At 37.8% G+C, this 13,603-nt stretch overlaps 1 protein-coding gene across 2 annotated transcripts; it reads right to left on the bottom strand.

The window, feature by feature from the left end:
* Window positions 1-237: 237 nt before the first annotated feature.
* On the bottom strand, window positions 238-9,354 carry LOC103582503 (methionyl-tRNA formyltransferase, mitochondrial-like). Of its 2 annotated transcripts, none has more exons than XM_008564078.1 (3): window positions 8,638-9,354; window positions 7,689-7,771; window positions 238-552 (listed from the first exon to the last, which is right to left on the bottom strand). In XM_008564078.1, the coding sequence occupies exons 1-3, from the start codon at window positions 8,693-8,695 to the stop codon at window positions 409-411; spliced, it is 285 nt and encodes a 94-aa protein (XP_008562300.1). In that variant the 5' UTR covers window positions 8,696-9,354; the 3' UTR covers window positions 238-408. The 2 variants fall into 2 exon arrangements, with proteins under 2 accessions (XP_008562300.1, XP_008562299.1); XM_008564077.1 differs by lacking the exon at window positions 238-552 and adding an exon at window positions 6,342-6,605.
* Window positions 9,355-13,603: the final 4,249 nt, after the last annotated feature.

Raw genomic sequence — 13,603 nt, 5'->3', positions numbered from 1 at the left:
CTCCAGAGAAACAGAACCAATAAGATGCACATGGGGTATTTCAAAAGTTAATGGCTAAACAGAATTGAAAGATAATATGAATCTTTCCATGAACTTTTTGAAGTACCCTCATGTATGTATGTGTATATAAATATACAAATATATAATATACAAATACACACAAACACACACATATTTATAGAGAGAGATTTATTATAAGAAATTGGCTTACACAATTATGGAGGCTGACAAGTCCCAAAATCTGCAGTTGGCAAGCTGGAGACCCAGGAGAGCTGATGGTATAGTTCCAGTCTGAAGACCAAGCGGGCTTGAAACCCAGGAAGAGTTGATGTTTCAGTTCAAGTCTGAAGGCAGAAAAAAGCTGATGTCCCAGCTTGAAGGCAGTCAGGCAAGAGAAGTTCCCTCTTACTAAGCCTTTTTGTAAGGCCTCTTTTCAGCAATGACAACCAAAATAGAAGCTTGTAGCATAAGGAGGCAATGTATTTGCAAATCCATCCTTTCAGCTAGAGCATGGAATAAGTTGTGTTCCGCCTTCCTGGGAGGAGTCTGGACCTATGGGCCAACATATAGCTCAGATCCACATGAACCTCTTAAGCTAGTTAAAACTATTACTGCTCTAGCATAAATATTATTTGATGAATGTGATAAAATTCAGAGTCCCATATCCAGAGATTCTGATTGAACATCTGGAGAAGAGCCCGTGAATCTACTCCAGGTGATTCTGTTTCAGATGAGAAACATTGCTCAATCACATTGATTTGTGGTTTTTATAGAAGACTGAACAAAGAGTGGGTCATATGATTTCCTAAGGCCTATCTGGGATGTGCATCATTTACTTTCTCAAATAATGGGCTACTAACTTGAAGATGGCATTTATATACGTTGGTGTTTATCCAATAGTCCCAGGATGGGTTTGAGGCTCCCTGGATGGGAAGTTGTACTCTATATAATGGAGCTTGCACTCATACCTCAAGATTTCATATCTATAAAAGGTATTTCATATAGTCCAAAGTATACCAATATTGCAAATCATGATGACCAACTTCCACAGCCTCCTACTCAGCACTGAGCTGTTTTTTATGCAGAGTGAAATCATTGGCCTGGGGTGGGCCTTGACTCACAGTCTGGCTGAGGACTAGAGGTGGTCTGGTACAAAACGTTCTGCCCAGCAAGGGCAATGGTAACTGACTAAACAATCAGATAGGTTCCACCCAGAATGTGGTGTGGCAGACCTGAGACCATTAACCATTAGGTAGTAAGAGATAAAACTGCTAAACAGGAGGGCAGCCCCCTCCACCTGAAAGCAGGCAGGAGAGCACACCCAGGGTCCTAAGCAAAGAGCCAAGGGCACCCCCCACCCTGCCCAGAAGCAGGCAAGAGAGCATGACAAAAACACCACTTCTGTGCGGGTGGCCCACCACAGCCACTGCCACAGGAGCCACAAAAGTGGCTCAATGCCACAGCAGTAGCTACAGCCACTGTGCAGGCAGCCCACCCAGCACTCAACTGCACTGACACAAGGAGAGTCACCAGCAGAAACCAGAAAAAAAAGAGGACATCTCTCTCCTCAAAGCCCACCCCAGAATAATAGAAGCAAGTGCTCTACCAGATGACCAGACATCAACATAGAGATACTAGAAATATGAAAATCCAAGAAAATATGACACCACCAAAAGAATACAGTAATTCTCAAATACCAGGCCCTATAGAGCAAGAAACCCTTGAAATGACTGAAAGGGAATTCCTAGCAACAATTTTAAGGAAACTCACTGAGATATGAGAAGACTCAGTTAGACAACACAGTGAAATGGGGAAAAAAATCCAGGATAGGAAGGAGGAAATTTACAAAGAGATTAATACCTTAAAAAAGAATGTAGCAGAACTCAGGGAACTGAAAGATTCACTCAACAAAACAAAAAACACTACCAATATCTTAAGCAGCAGACTAGTAACAAGGAGAAGAAAGAATTGCTGATCTTGAAGATAGTCTTTTGGAAATAACCCAGGTGGACAAAATAAAGGAAAAAAGAATTTTTAAAAATGAAGAACATCTAAGAGAGCTAGCAGACAACCTTAAGTGCACAAACATTCAAATTGTGGGTGTTCCAGAAGAGAAGAAGAAAGGAAAAGGCACGGAAAACCTATTCAATGAAATGATAATGGAAAACTTCCCAGGTATAGGGAGAGACATGGACCTTCAGATCCAGGAGGCTCAAAGATCCCCAAGCAGATTCAACCCAAAAAGATCCTCTGCAAGACACATTATAGTCAGACTGGCAAAGCTCAAAGACAAAGAGAGAATCTTAAAAGAAGCAGGAGAAAAGCTTCAAGTCACCTGTAAGGGAGCCCCTATCAGACTAACAGCAGACTTCTCAACAGAAACTCTACAGGCCTGAAGAAAATGGGATAATATATTCAAAATACTAAAAGAAAAAAACTGCCAGCCAAGAATACTATACCCAGCAAGGCTATCCTTCAGAAATGAGGGAGAAATAGTGTATTTTCTACACAAACAATAACTGTGGGAGTTCACCACCACATGACTGGCCCTGAAAGAAATCCTTAAGGGAGTCCTGCATTTGGAATCTGAAAAACAATAATCACTACCATGATTACACAAGAAAGAACAAAATCCACTGGTAGGACAAAAATGCAAAGGATAAAGAGAAAGAAACTAAATCTTACCACCACAAAAAACCGTAATGACAATGTAATAATGTCACTGCTTTATTTCTGATTTTAGTAATTTCAGTCTTCCCTCTTTTATTATTGGTCACTCTAAATAAAAGTTTGCAAAATTTTTTGGTCTTTTTAAAGAGTCAACTTTTGGTTTTGTTGATTTTCTCTATTGTTTTTTAACTCCCTATTTCATATATTTGTGTTGTACTCTTTGCTATTTCCTACTCATATTTGCTTTTGGTTTAGTTTGCTTTTCTTTTTCTATTTCTTTAAGGTAGAAGTTTACATTACCAATTTGAGATTTTTCATATTTTTAATATAGATGTTTACAAGTATAAATTTTCCTCTAAGCACTGCATGAGCCCTGCATTCTATAAATTTTGATATGTTGCACTTTGATTTTTATCTCAAAGTACTCTAATTTCCCTGTGACTTTTCTTTTTAAGCATTGTTTATTTAGGAGAGTGTCATTTAATTTCCATACATTTGTGAATTTTCTAAATTTCTTTATGTTATTGTGGTCAGAGAATGTATTTTCTATGACCTTAGTCTTTTTAAATGTATCAAGACTTGTTTTGTGACAAAAAAAACCCCAAAACAACAACAACAAAACAAACCTCCTAAGCAGAGAGCACACATGCCATCAGGGAAACTATTGGGAACACAGGTATAGTGGAGGACAGAGTAAGCAAAGCCAAATCTCAGAGATGCCTTGCTCCCAATGACTTTCAAGTCCTTCCTTGCCTGCTCATAGTCCTACAGTCAACCCCCCCTTTCTTAAAGGTGTTTGAAGTCATATTCTTTGCAACCAAGAGCCTAACTTCACACATCAAGGTTCTTGGCTTTACCAAATGTGAAGGTTTGAGGGATGTCCTTTTGAGATTCCTTCTAGCACTCTAGAGATGCTCCCCCTTTCCAATGCTATTACTCTATTTGAGTGATGGGAGGGGCAGAAAATTCTTCAGGTGTTGCAAGTGCAGCCCAGACTTTCCAGGGTCACAGCTCTGGTGGTGAGCTGTGCCTTCAGTGAAATTTCCCCACTATGCATGGTGGTGTCTGAGTGGGCACTTGCTTAGGTCCCTGCAGAAATTGTGATTTGAAATTGTGCCCTTGAGCTCCCAGAGGGCACTGATCTTCATTCTCTCTGAATTCACTAACAGGAACGTAGTGCCTGGAGGGGAGTAAGTGCTCAATACATAATAATTGAAAAACAGAGCACTTGCACGTAATCTTTTTTTGATTCTTAAAACTTTTGGGAGAGTTTTGGTTTGTTTTTACAATCAGTCCCATTTCACATTTGAGGAAATAAAATTCAGTGATGTTAAGTGACCTGGCAGAGATCAAAAAGTTAAATCAGTGGTGGATCAAAACTCTCCAAAAGGATATAATACCCAAGTGATAACCCAAGTTCTCTTGCTTCCACAGCAAAAATTCTAAATCATTTTTCCTCATCCCACAACCACTGATATAGCTTAGATCTTCACATTTCTAACCTCCTGTATTAGTCCATTTCTGTTGCTTATAACAAAATACCTGGAACTACATGATTTATAAGAAAACAAAATTTATTGCTTAAAGTTTTGGAGGCTGGGAAGTACAAAGTCCAAGGAACACTTATGATGAGGGCCTTCTTTGGTGGTAGCTTTACAGCAATGTGGGAGTCTTACACGGCAGAAAATGGTGGAGCAGAAAGAGAAACTCACATGCTCTCCTTTTAAAGCCCTCAGAACCCTGCCCCTGACCACCATCACTAATCCATTCACTACAGCATGCCCTGCAATCTCATCACCTCTTTAAGGCCCCACCTTTCAATTATCATAATAGGATTTCCCACCCTCAACAATTACAGTGGGAATTAAGCTTCTAATGTATGAACTTTGGGGGAAACAACTCAGTCAATCCACAGCATCTCCCAATAGATCGTCCCCAGTGTATCTCCCATACCACTACCAAAGTTAACTTTCCAAAACGCAAATCTGGTCAAGTCTATTGCATACAAGACAAGGGCCCAAACTCTCCTGGTTTTCAAAGCTCTCCATGATTGGGCCTCAGGTTGCTTTTCTAGTCTCATTTCTATCATCGTATTCCATTCATATCAGTTATGGTATTAACATGCCATTTGTTTCTCTTCCATGACCCATTTTTAGCTTTTTCCCAGCCAGCTATGTGTATGTACGTAAGTATATAAAACTATGCCATACATACAAGAGTATGGGTAACAAATTTTTGGCTTAGATTGTTAATGAAAGAGCAATCATGCTCCCAGCTAAAGAGCCACATTACCAAAATTCCTTGTAAAACATGCTAGAATGCCCTTCGAGGCCTTAGTCTGCATAGTGAATTTAGGCTTTGGAACCTTGGATTAAGTTTACCTAATCCGGAAAGCCTCCACTGAGGCCCCTGAGGGATACTTACTGCTTCCATTGTACTTCATTATGGCATTTATAACCATACTACATTTGCTTACTTGTTTGCCTGTCCAGTAGGTTGAAGTTGGAAAATATTTAATCTCTGAATCCCTAGCAACCAGTATATAGGCTAGTCACACAGCAAATGCTCAATAAATGGGGTGTCCAATTTGCCTGGGAGACCCCTGGTTTATGCCTGATGTCCTGGAGTAGCTATTAAGTGCTTTTTTCACTCATGAAAGTGTCCTAATGTAGATAACCAAATATATGATCACCTTCTCAATAATGTTGAGTGAATAGATGAAGTAACAAATGGAGAAAGATTTTAACTGACAGAATTCTAGACAGGGAAAGCAGATATATTAAGATTCCCAAAGAAAAACTCAACAATTGGCCACTGTACCTCTTTCTCCTCTAGGGTTGTTTGACTCTCCTGGGGACAGAGATGAATTTTCACAGACCAGATACTCAGTAATCTTTATTGCATAAGTAAGTTGAAAAATGTTAGCATATTCCTACTTCAAGAAAACTTAGATGTAAAATGTGAATTTATAGTACATATCAATGTGGCAGAGATTATTAAACAATATCTAAGTTTACTACTTGATGAGACCTCCCTGGTACAGAAATTTAAAGAGCTGAATTTACTACTTATTGAAAATCAGAAATGCAGATTAAATACTCCTAAAATGATAACAGTCAACTGGGACATATGATTTTAAAAATAGATGCACTGTTTTTGAAGGAATCTCTTAAATATATATATATACACACACACATATACACATACACACACCAGTTAGTTGCCATTGCTATTAGGCAAAGATACAATCTCCTTGAGTTTTGTATTATTATAAATACAAATTTCATTTAAACCTCTTTTGTTATTCAAGTAGAAAAAACTTTTTTTTTTTTTTCCTTTTTGTCTTTTTTCGTGTCCGGCAACGGATCGCAACCCTCAGTGTCGCGCCCGTACCGGACCGGGACCGGCAATGGGATCGCAACCCTTGGTGTTGCGGCCGCACCTCGCTCAGCCAGTGAGCGGGAACTGGTCTGTATGTGGGATCCGAACCCTCGGCGGGAGCGCCGCCATGCTCCCAAGTGGCGCACTGTAGCAGTGCGCCACCGGGCCGGCCCAGAAAAAACTCTTTTTAACTACTGTTACACACAAAGTGGAAAGTGAGGCAACCCATCTATTTTGACAATTATCTTCTCTTTCTCCAACAGTGCCATCTGCTTTGCAAGTCAAGGTACTTCCTTGTAAATAAGGCTTTTAATAAATTACAAATATGTAATAGGTTCTTGTCCATCTTTTTCCTAACTTCTTAATGCACTGTTGCACAGCAACAATTTTCTTTTCTGCTGCTTCTTTGTTGGAAGTCTGAGAGTCTGAAATCTGCACTGACTTGGTTGACCTTGGGAATTCTTTTGGTACTGGGGGTGCAAATATCCATTGTAGAAATCAGTAGCTGTTAGTGTTTTCTTAAGCATCACTGATCGAACACCTATCCAGCCATCCTAAAGGGCAAAAGACAAACAGTGATGGCAAAATGAAAATCTAAATAAATTTTAGTTTATAAAATTTTTATCATGGAAATAAACAAGCCTTTACTAAATGCCTAGCTGCAAATAGCACTGTTCTAAGTAACATATACAATTCTTCGACTCTGTTTATTACTAAGAAGACAGAATAAATGTACAGACCTGTATAAACCTAGATAAACATAAACGGAGCAGAATAAAATGTTATATTTGTGCTTTACAGTTTTCAGAGGATATCTACGTATCTTAATGTGACTGGACATAAAACAACAAATCTAAAAGGCAGGCAGATCCAATATCATCCCCATTTTAGAAGAGGAAACTGATGCCCAGAGAGGTAGGTGATTTGTCTGAGGTAACACAACTGGTAAGACTTAAATTCACATGTTCTATGAGAACAAACTGCAGACATGCAATACATATATACACAGTCCCAGACAAGGACAGCCAGACACAGGCACCCAACACTGTTCCAGAGTAAGCTGAAGAGAGATGAAGAGAAGAGTTCTGTTTCTACAGTCTTTGTAGGTCAGATTAATCTATCACACATTTTAAACACCCCTTCTTGAGCCTGATGCACCTCACACAAACACCACATGACAGCAAATACCCAGGAAATGGAAGAAATGTAGAACACGTCTCAAGAACACACCATTGTCTTATAAAACAATAATGGTTCCAATGTCATTTTAAATCGTTCATAAATCTCCTCTCTAACTACTGTTGAGCAGCAAAATCAAGTAGGATATGTGCCCCATAGTAGTTCAGCCAGATACTTCGATATGACTATCTTTTGTTACCAAGCACAAGAACTTGTTAATTAAATTTGAAAGCACTCAAGTTACTGAAGCTCCTTTCATTGATTGAGTAACAATAATGGTTTGGTAACATTTTATCACTTTCAAAAAATTATGCTAGAAATTACACTATTTCTTAAGATAATTAAACTGTCTATGACCCAATCTGATGGACAGTTAAGTGAAATCCTAACTAAAGATGATAAATGATACAATCTATAAACTCAAAACAAATATAATTTGAAACTAAAGCAAAATGTACCTTGCAATAAACCAGCAGTATTTGTGACTGTTTGTGGTATATTACTGATCCTGGAATAACAGCCTGTCCTGTTAATTTTGGATCTGAATGGGGGAAAAAAAAAGATATGAGAGAGAGGAAAATAAATAATTAGGCAACTTTATGATACCTAAAAATCAAAAGCCACTTTGGGAAGCAATACTAGTGTTAAAGAGGACACATTTGCTGACGCTGACTTTGTAATACAAACTTACGACGGAGCCATGGTGTTCTGTGTACATCACCAACCCAAAGGAAAGCCTTCAATACATATAAGAAGCTACAAGTCCTTCACCCAGTCTCCCAGTGATCACCTAAAATGCTGACTCTAGAAGTTTTGTGTTACCATTTTGGGGAAATAACTACCCATCAGTAGAGAGATGTACAGGATGCTTAGGATTTAAGCTGGTCCTTCCATCCCTGCCCAAACAAGTCGCAATTCCCAGGTTCCTGGGGAACGCCAGCTACCTCTGGACTACACCAGCTCCCTCCGTGGCTCACTCTCCTCTGTCCACTATACTGGGAGGGCAGTGATGGGCCACAGAGTGGACCTGTGGTGTGAAATGCTACACCCTGCCTTAGATTTTCACTGAGCTGTTCAGATATTTTCATTATAATTGTCACCAGAATGAAATTAACCAAGTCATTTTACACTCCCTGAAAACCTTAATGTAGGAAATCAAAGAGCTTAAAATGGGATAGGAACACTGCTCTGCCTACTTCCCAGGGTCTTGTGATGATTAAATGAGAAAATACATGTGAATGCTGCGAAGACTGAAACAATAAATGAATATAAAGTATTATCATTATTTAACTGAAACAAACTGAAAGAATCCTTATTTTTAGTAAGTGTGACCTATGGCAACACAGACACATTTTCAAATAGACTGTAGCAAAAATATCTTCCGTGTCAGCTATCCAAAGTTAGTACCAGCAAGGATTGAATTGTTAACTTCTACCAAATCCAGAAGTTTAATGGCATTCTCCATCCAGAGTGTCTGCAATGGGATCTGCAAATAAAATTAAAGAAAGTATGATAAAGGAATACACTCAACACACAAACCCTTTCCAGCTACTATTTTGCATTAATATGGTTTGACTTTTCTCCCAATTACAGAGGAAATGGGCACTCAGTCACTAAAACTTTATAAAACAGAACATAAATGTGACCTCTGCATCAGTCTTTCCAGCATTTTATAAGATCTTAAACATTATTTTTAAGTCAATATTTATATCTTTCTTAATATTTCCATTTGAAAATTTATGCTCATTATAAAAAAGACAAGCATTACAGCATTTATGTTGTAAAAACTTTTAGAAAGTGATAGGATTCTGTATTTCTATCCCGAGGTAACAAATGTTAACAATTTGATGTGTATTTCCCTGTATTTTTTTCTACAAATATTATTGATATAAAAGTCTAGAACACACTGTTTCACAAGGAACTTTTGATAACCATAACGATGGACTTTTCATCAGTACACACTTATCTATTTCACTTGCATCTGCTGCACAGCATTCCAGTTTATGAATGTATAATTTATGCAACTAATGCCTTTATGATGGATATTTCAGTTATTCTCAATTTCTTGCTATTATAAAATTATAAAGTGTGGTAATCAACAGCCTTGTAGATATATCTTTCAGCACTTATATATTTCTGGAGAATAGTTTTGTTTTGTTTAAATGGAATGGCTGGGTTAAGGAACATCAACATTTTACTGTTAAATTGCTATGATAAGTGAAAAAAAATGAAAATCTATTGCTGTTTATTATTAGTAAGGCTAAGGAGCTTTCCATGTATTTACTTACATTTTTTATTTATTCTTCTATAAACTGCTTGTATTAGTCCATTTCTGTTGTTTATAACAAAATACATGGAACCAGGTAATTTGTAAGAAAACAAAATTTATTGCTTAGTGTTTGAGGCTGGGAAGTCCAAAGTCCAGGGAACACATGTGGTGAGAGCCTTGGTGGTGGCAACAGTGATGGCAGAGTATCACATTGTGAAAACGGTAGAGCAGGGAGAAAGACTCTTCAAGTGCTTTCCTTTCAAAGCTCTCAGAACCACGCCCCTGACCACCATTATTAATCAATTCAATACAGCATGGTCCTACAATCTAATCACCTCTTCGAGGCTCACCTTTCAATTACCGTAACAGGATTTCCCACCCTCAACAGTTACATTTGGGATTAAGCCTCAGTGAGGTTGAGGGGGCATGCAGTTTACAGCACTGCCTATTTATGCCCTTTGCCCATATTTTTAGAAACTGGGTTGCTCATCTTATTTATTAATTCATTTGCAAAAATCTTTTATATATAAGGAAATTAGCTTTTTTTTTTTTCAAAAGATCTTAAGGGGATCTTAACCCTTGACTTGGTGTTGTCAGCACCACACTCTCCCAAGTGAACTAACTGGCCATCCCTATATAGGGATTCAAACCTGTGGACTTGGTGTTATCAGCACCACACTCTCCCAAGTGAGCCATAGGCCGGCCCTGGAAATTAGCCTTTTAACTCTTGTATGTGTTATGAATATTTTTCCCAGTTTGTTGACTTTTAGCCTTGGGAACAGTCATTTTTTCCCCCCATACATAATTTTATGAAGTTACATTTATGAGTATTTTCTCTCATGACTTCAGTGGTTCATATCATGTTTACAAAGGCCTACCTGACACTCTCAGATTATTAAATACTGTAAAATTATTCAACTGTGCTTTTTTCCAGCCCTTGTGGTTTCATTTTTTATAAGTAAATCCTTGATCCATCTAGGTTTATTTTGATTTTTTAATCTATTTTTATATCTATTTTTTCTATCCTATTGACAAATTTTAAGTGTACAGTATACTACTGTTAACTATATATGCATTATTGTACAGCAGTTATTTTTATTTTAAAAGGACTTGAGGGTTACCCCCTCCAATGGCTAGCTAGTTTCTCAATGATATTTATTGGATAATCCATCTCACCTTTCCCCCCAAAATGAAATGCCATCTTTATCATATAACACATTTCCAATATACCTGAGATTCCAGAACTTGATTTCAGTGTTAATAATGGGCTGGCCAGTTAGCCCAGTTGGTTAGAGAATGGTGCTGACAACACCAAGGTCAAGGGTATGATCCCTGTACTGGCCAGCGCCAAAAAAAAGAATGAATGCTAATAAAAATGAACACACACCAGGAAATAAGTTCTCTCAAATTTCTAAGTTGAGTACATTTATTTTCAGCTGTATTTCAATCCTCTATTTCACAGATGAAGAAAGTGAGGCTCAAAGAAATATTGCTATTTTCCCAAGGTTAGATGCAGCTATCAGCAGTGGCAGAACAAGGATCAGATTCTCTTTTCTGATTTTCAGCTGTGATCTTTTTATGACATCCCTTAAAGAGGACATTTAACTTTCAGAAGAGTTAGGTTGTTGGAATGATTTGAATATTAAATCAAAGAATTTAATAAATTTGAAGAAAAAGTTCATAAGTGTCCATCACCATCTATATGTCATATTTTGGTACAATATTCTCTTATATAACTTGCTGGCTCATTTTTCTTTCCCTTGCTCTCAAAAAAAAATATGAAATGATTTTCATGTGTGTAATTTTTTTCTTTCAAAGAACTCAATATTTTTGAAATATGCTTACAGACTAAAAAAAGATTTACATTTACTGAGAATAACAAACATGCTAAGCACATACTCAGAATAAACAGTTCTTGTTCTTGAGGCAGTAAAGTTCAACTTATCAGAGCACTGCAGAAAGGAAAGTGATGTTAAGAATATCATCATTTCAGTGTCTACCATCACTACCATCAAAACCATGTTTGCGTGGGCTTAAATTTCTCCACTGAATTGTCTTGGCACTGCAGAAAGGAAAGTGATGTTAAGAATATCATCATTTCAGTGTCTACCATCACTACCATCAAAACCATGTTTGCGTGGGCTTAAATTTCTCCACTGAATTGTCTTGGCACTGCAGAAAGGAAAGTGATGTTAAGAATATCATCATTTCAGTGTCTACCATCACTACCATCAAAACCATGTTTGCGTGGGCTTAAATTTCTCCACTGAATTGTCTTGGCACTGCAGAAAGGAAAGTGATGTTAAGAATATCATCATTTCAGTGTCTACCATCACTACCATCAAAACCATGTTTGCGTGGGCTTAAATTTCTCCACTGAATTGTCTTGGCACTGCAGAAAGGAAAGTGATGTTAAGAATATCATCATTTCAGTGTCTACCATCACTACCATCAAAACCATGTTTGCGTGGGCTTAGATTCACAGTTTATCTCCTTTGATCTTGACAGTTGTGTACAGAGTCCTTAACCCCATTTTAAAGGTAAAAAAGCAGAAACTCAGAGAAGGTAAGCACCTTGCTCTTGGTTAGTAAAGGGCAGCTCTAGGAATCAAACCCCACCTTCTGGCTCCAAGATATGTGCTCAGTCTTTTATAGCACACAGCTTTTCTCAGTGGATAGGAGATGTGAACAGCAGAAATAAAGGATTATTATGTAGTAAATCAGGGATGCTAAGATTTCAAACTACTGGCTTAAATTGCATCTCAGGAAGTTGTTTACTTGATATTTCAATCTGGATGTCTTCTAAGTATCTCAAACTTACATGGCCAAAATAGAACTATTGATTTCTCTCCCCAAATCTGTTCCTCCCTAGACATCCTCATTCAATTAAATGGCACCACTATTCACCCAGTTGCTCAAGCCAAAAAACTATGAATGATCCTAATTTCTCTTTCCTTAATTCCCTACATTCCATTAGCAAGTCCTATTGACTCCATCTTCAAAGCATAGTCTGGATGTCCACTTGTTTCTATCCACTATTATCACTGTTCCAAACTGCCACCATCTGTCACCTGGGCTACAGTTCCAGCTTCTTAATTGACCTTCACTCCGTTCTCCAACAGCAGCCAGAGTGACCTTTTAAGAATATATACCCAATCTCGTTACTCCCATGCTCAAGCCGTCCAGTGACTTCCCACTACTTGATTTGCCTCTGACCTCATCTCATGCTACTTTCCACCTTGCTGCCTATGCTCCAGCCACACCAGTCTCATTTCTGTCCCTTAGACAGGTCCAGCTCTTTCCTACTATTCTGGACATGTTACATAAATGGAATCATACAATATGTAGTCCTTTGTGACTGGCTTCTTTCACTTAGCATGGTGTTTTCAAGGTTCATCCACGCTGTAGCATGTGATTATGATTATGGCTGAATAACATTCCATTGTATGAATATACCACAATTTATTTATGCATCCATCAAGTGATGGACATTTGGGTTGTTCCACTTTTCGACTATTCTGAACAATGCTGTTATGAACATTTGGGTACAAATTTTTGTGTGGACATGTTTCCAATTCTCTTGTTTCTAAATCTAGGAGTACAAATGCTGGGTCATATGATAACACTAACTTTTTGAGGAACTGCCAAACTGTTTTCTACAGTGATTGCATCATTTTACATTCCCACCAGCAATGTATGAGAGTTCCAAATTTCTTTGCCAACACTCGTTAGGTCTATTTTTTTTAAATTATAGCCAGTCTAGTGGGTGTGAAGTGGTATCTCATTGTGATTCTGATTTGCATTTCCCTAAAGATTAATGAAGTAGATCATCTTTTCATGTGCTTACTGGCTATTTGTATATCTTCTGGGGAGAAATGTCTATTCACATTCATTGGCCATTTTCTCATTGGGTTGTCTTTTTGCTGTAGAGTTGTAAGAGTTCTTTATATATTCTGGATACTAGACCCTTATCAGATATATGATTTGGAAATATTTTCTCCCATTCTGTCAGTTGTCTTCTTTACTGTCATGATAGTATCCTTTGAAGCACAACAGTTTTAAATTTTGATGAATTCCAATTTCTCTATTTTTAGTTCAGTTGCTT

This window comes from Galeopterus variegatus, unplaced genomic scaffold (assembly GCF_000696425.1).
Source record: "Galeopterus variegatus unplaced genomic scaffold, G_variegatus-3.0.2 Scaffold16531, whole genome shotgun sequence".
Taxonomy (NCBI): Eukaryota; Metazoa; Chordata; class Mammalia; order Dermoptera; family Cynocephalidae; genus Galeopterus; species Galeopterus variegatus.
The sequence above is the reverse complement of the archived record's forward strand: the minus strand, read 5'-3'. Positions and strand labels throughout refer to the sequence as shown.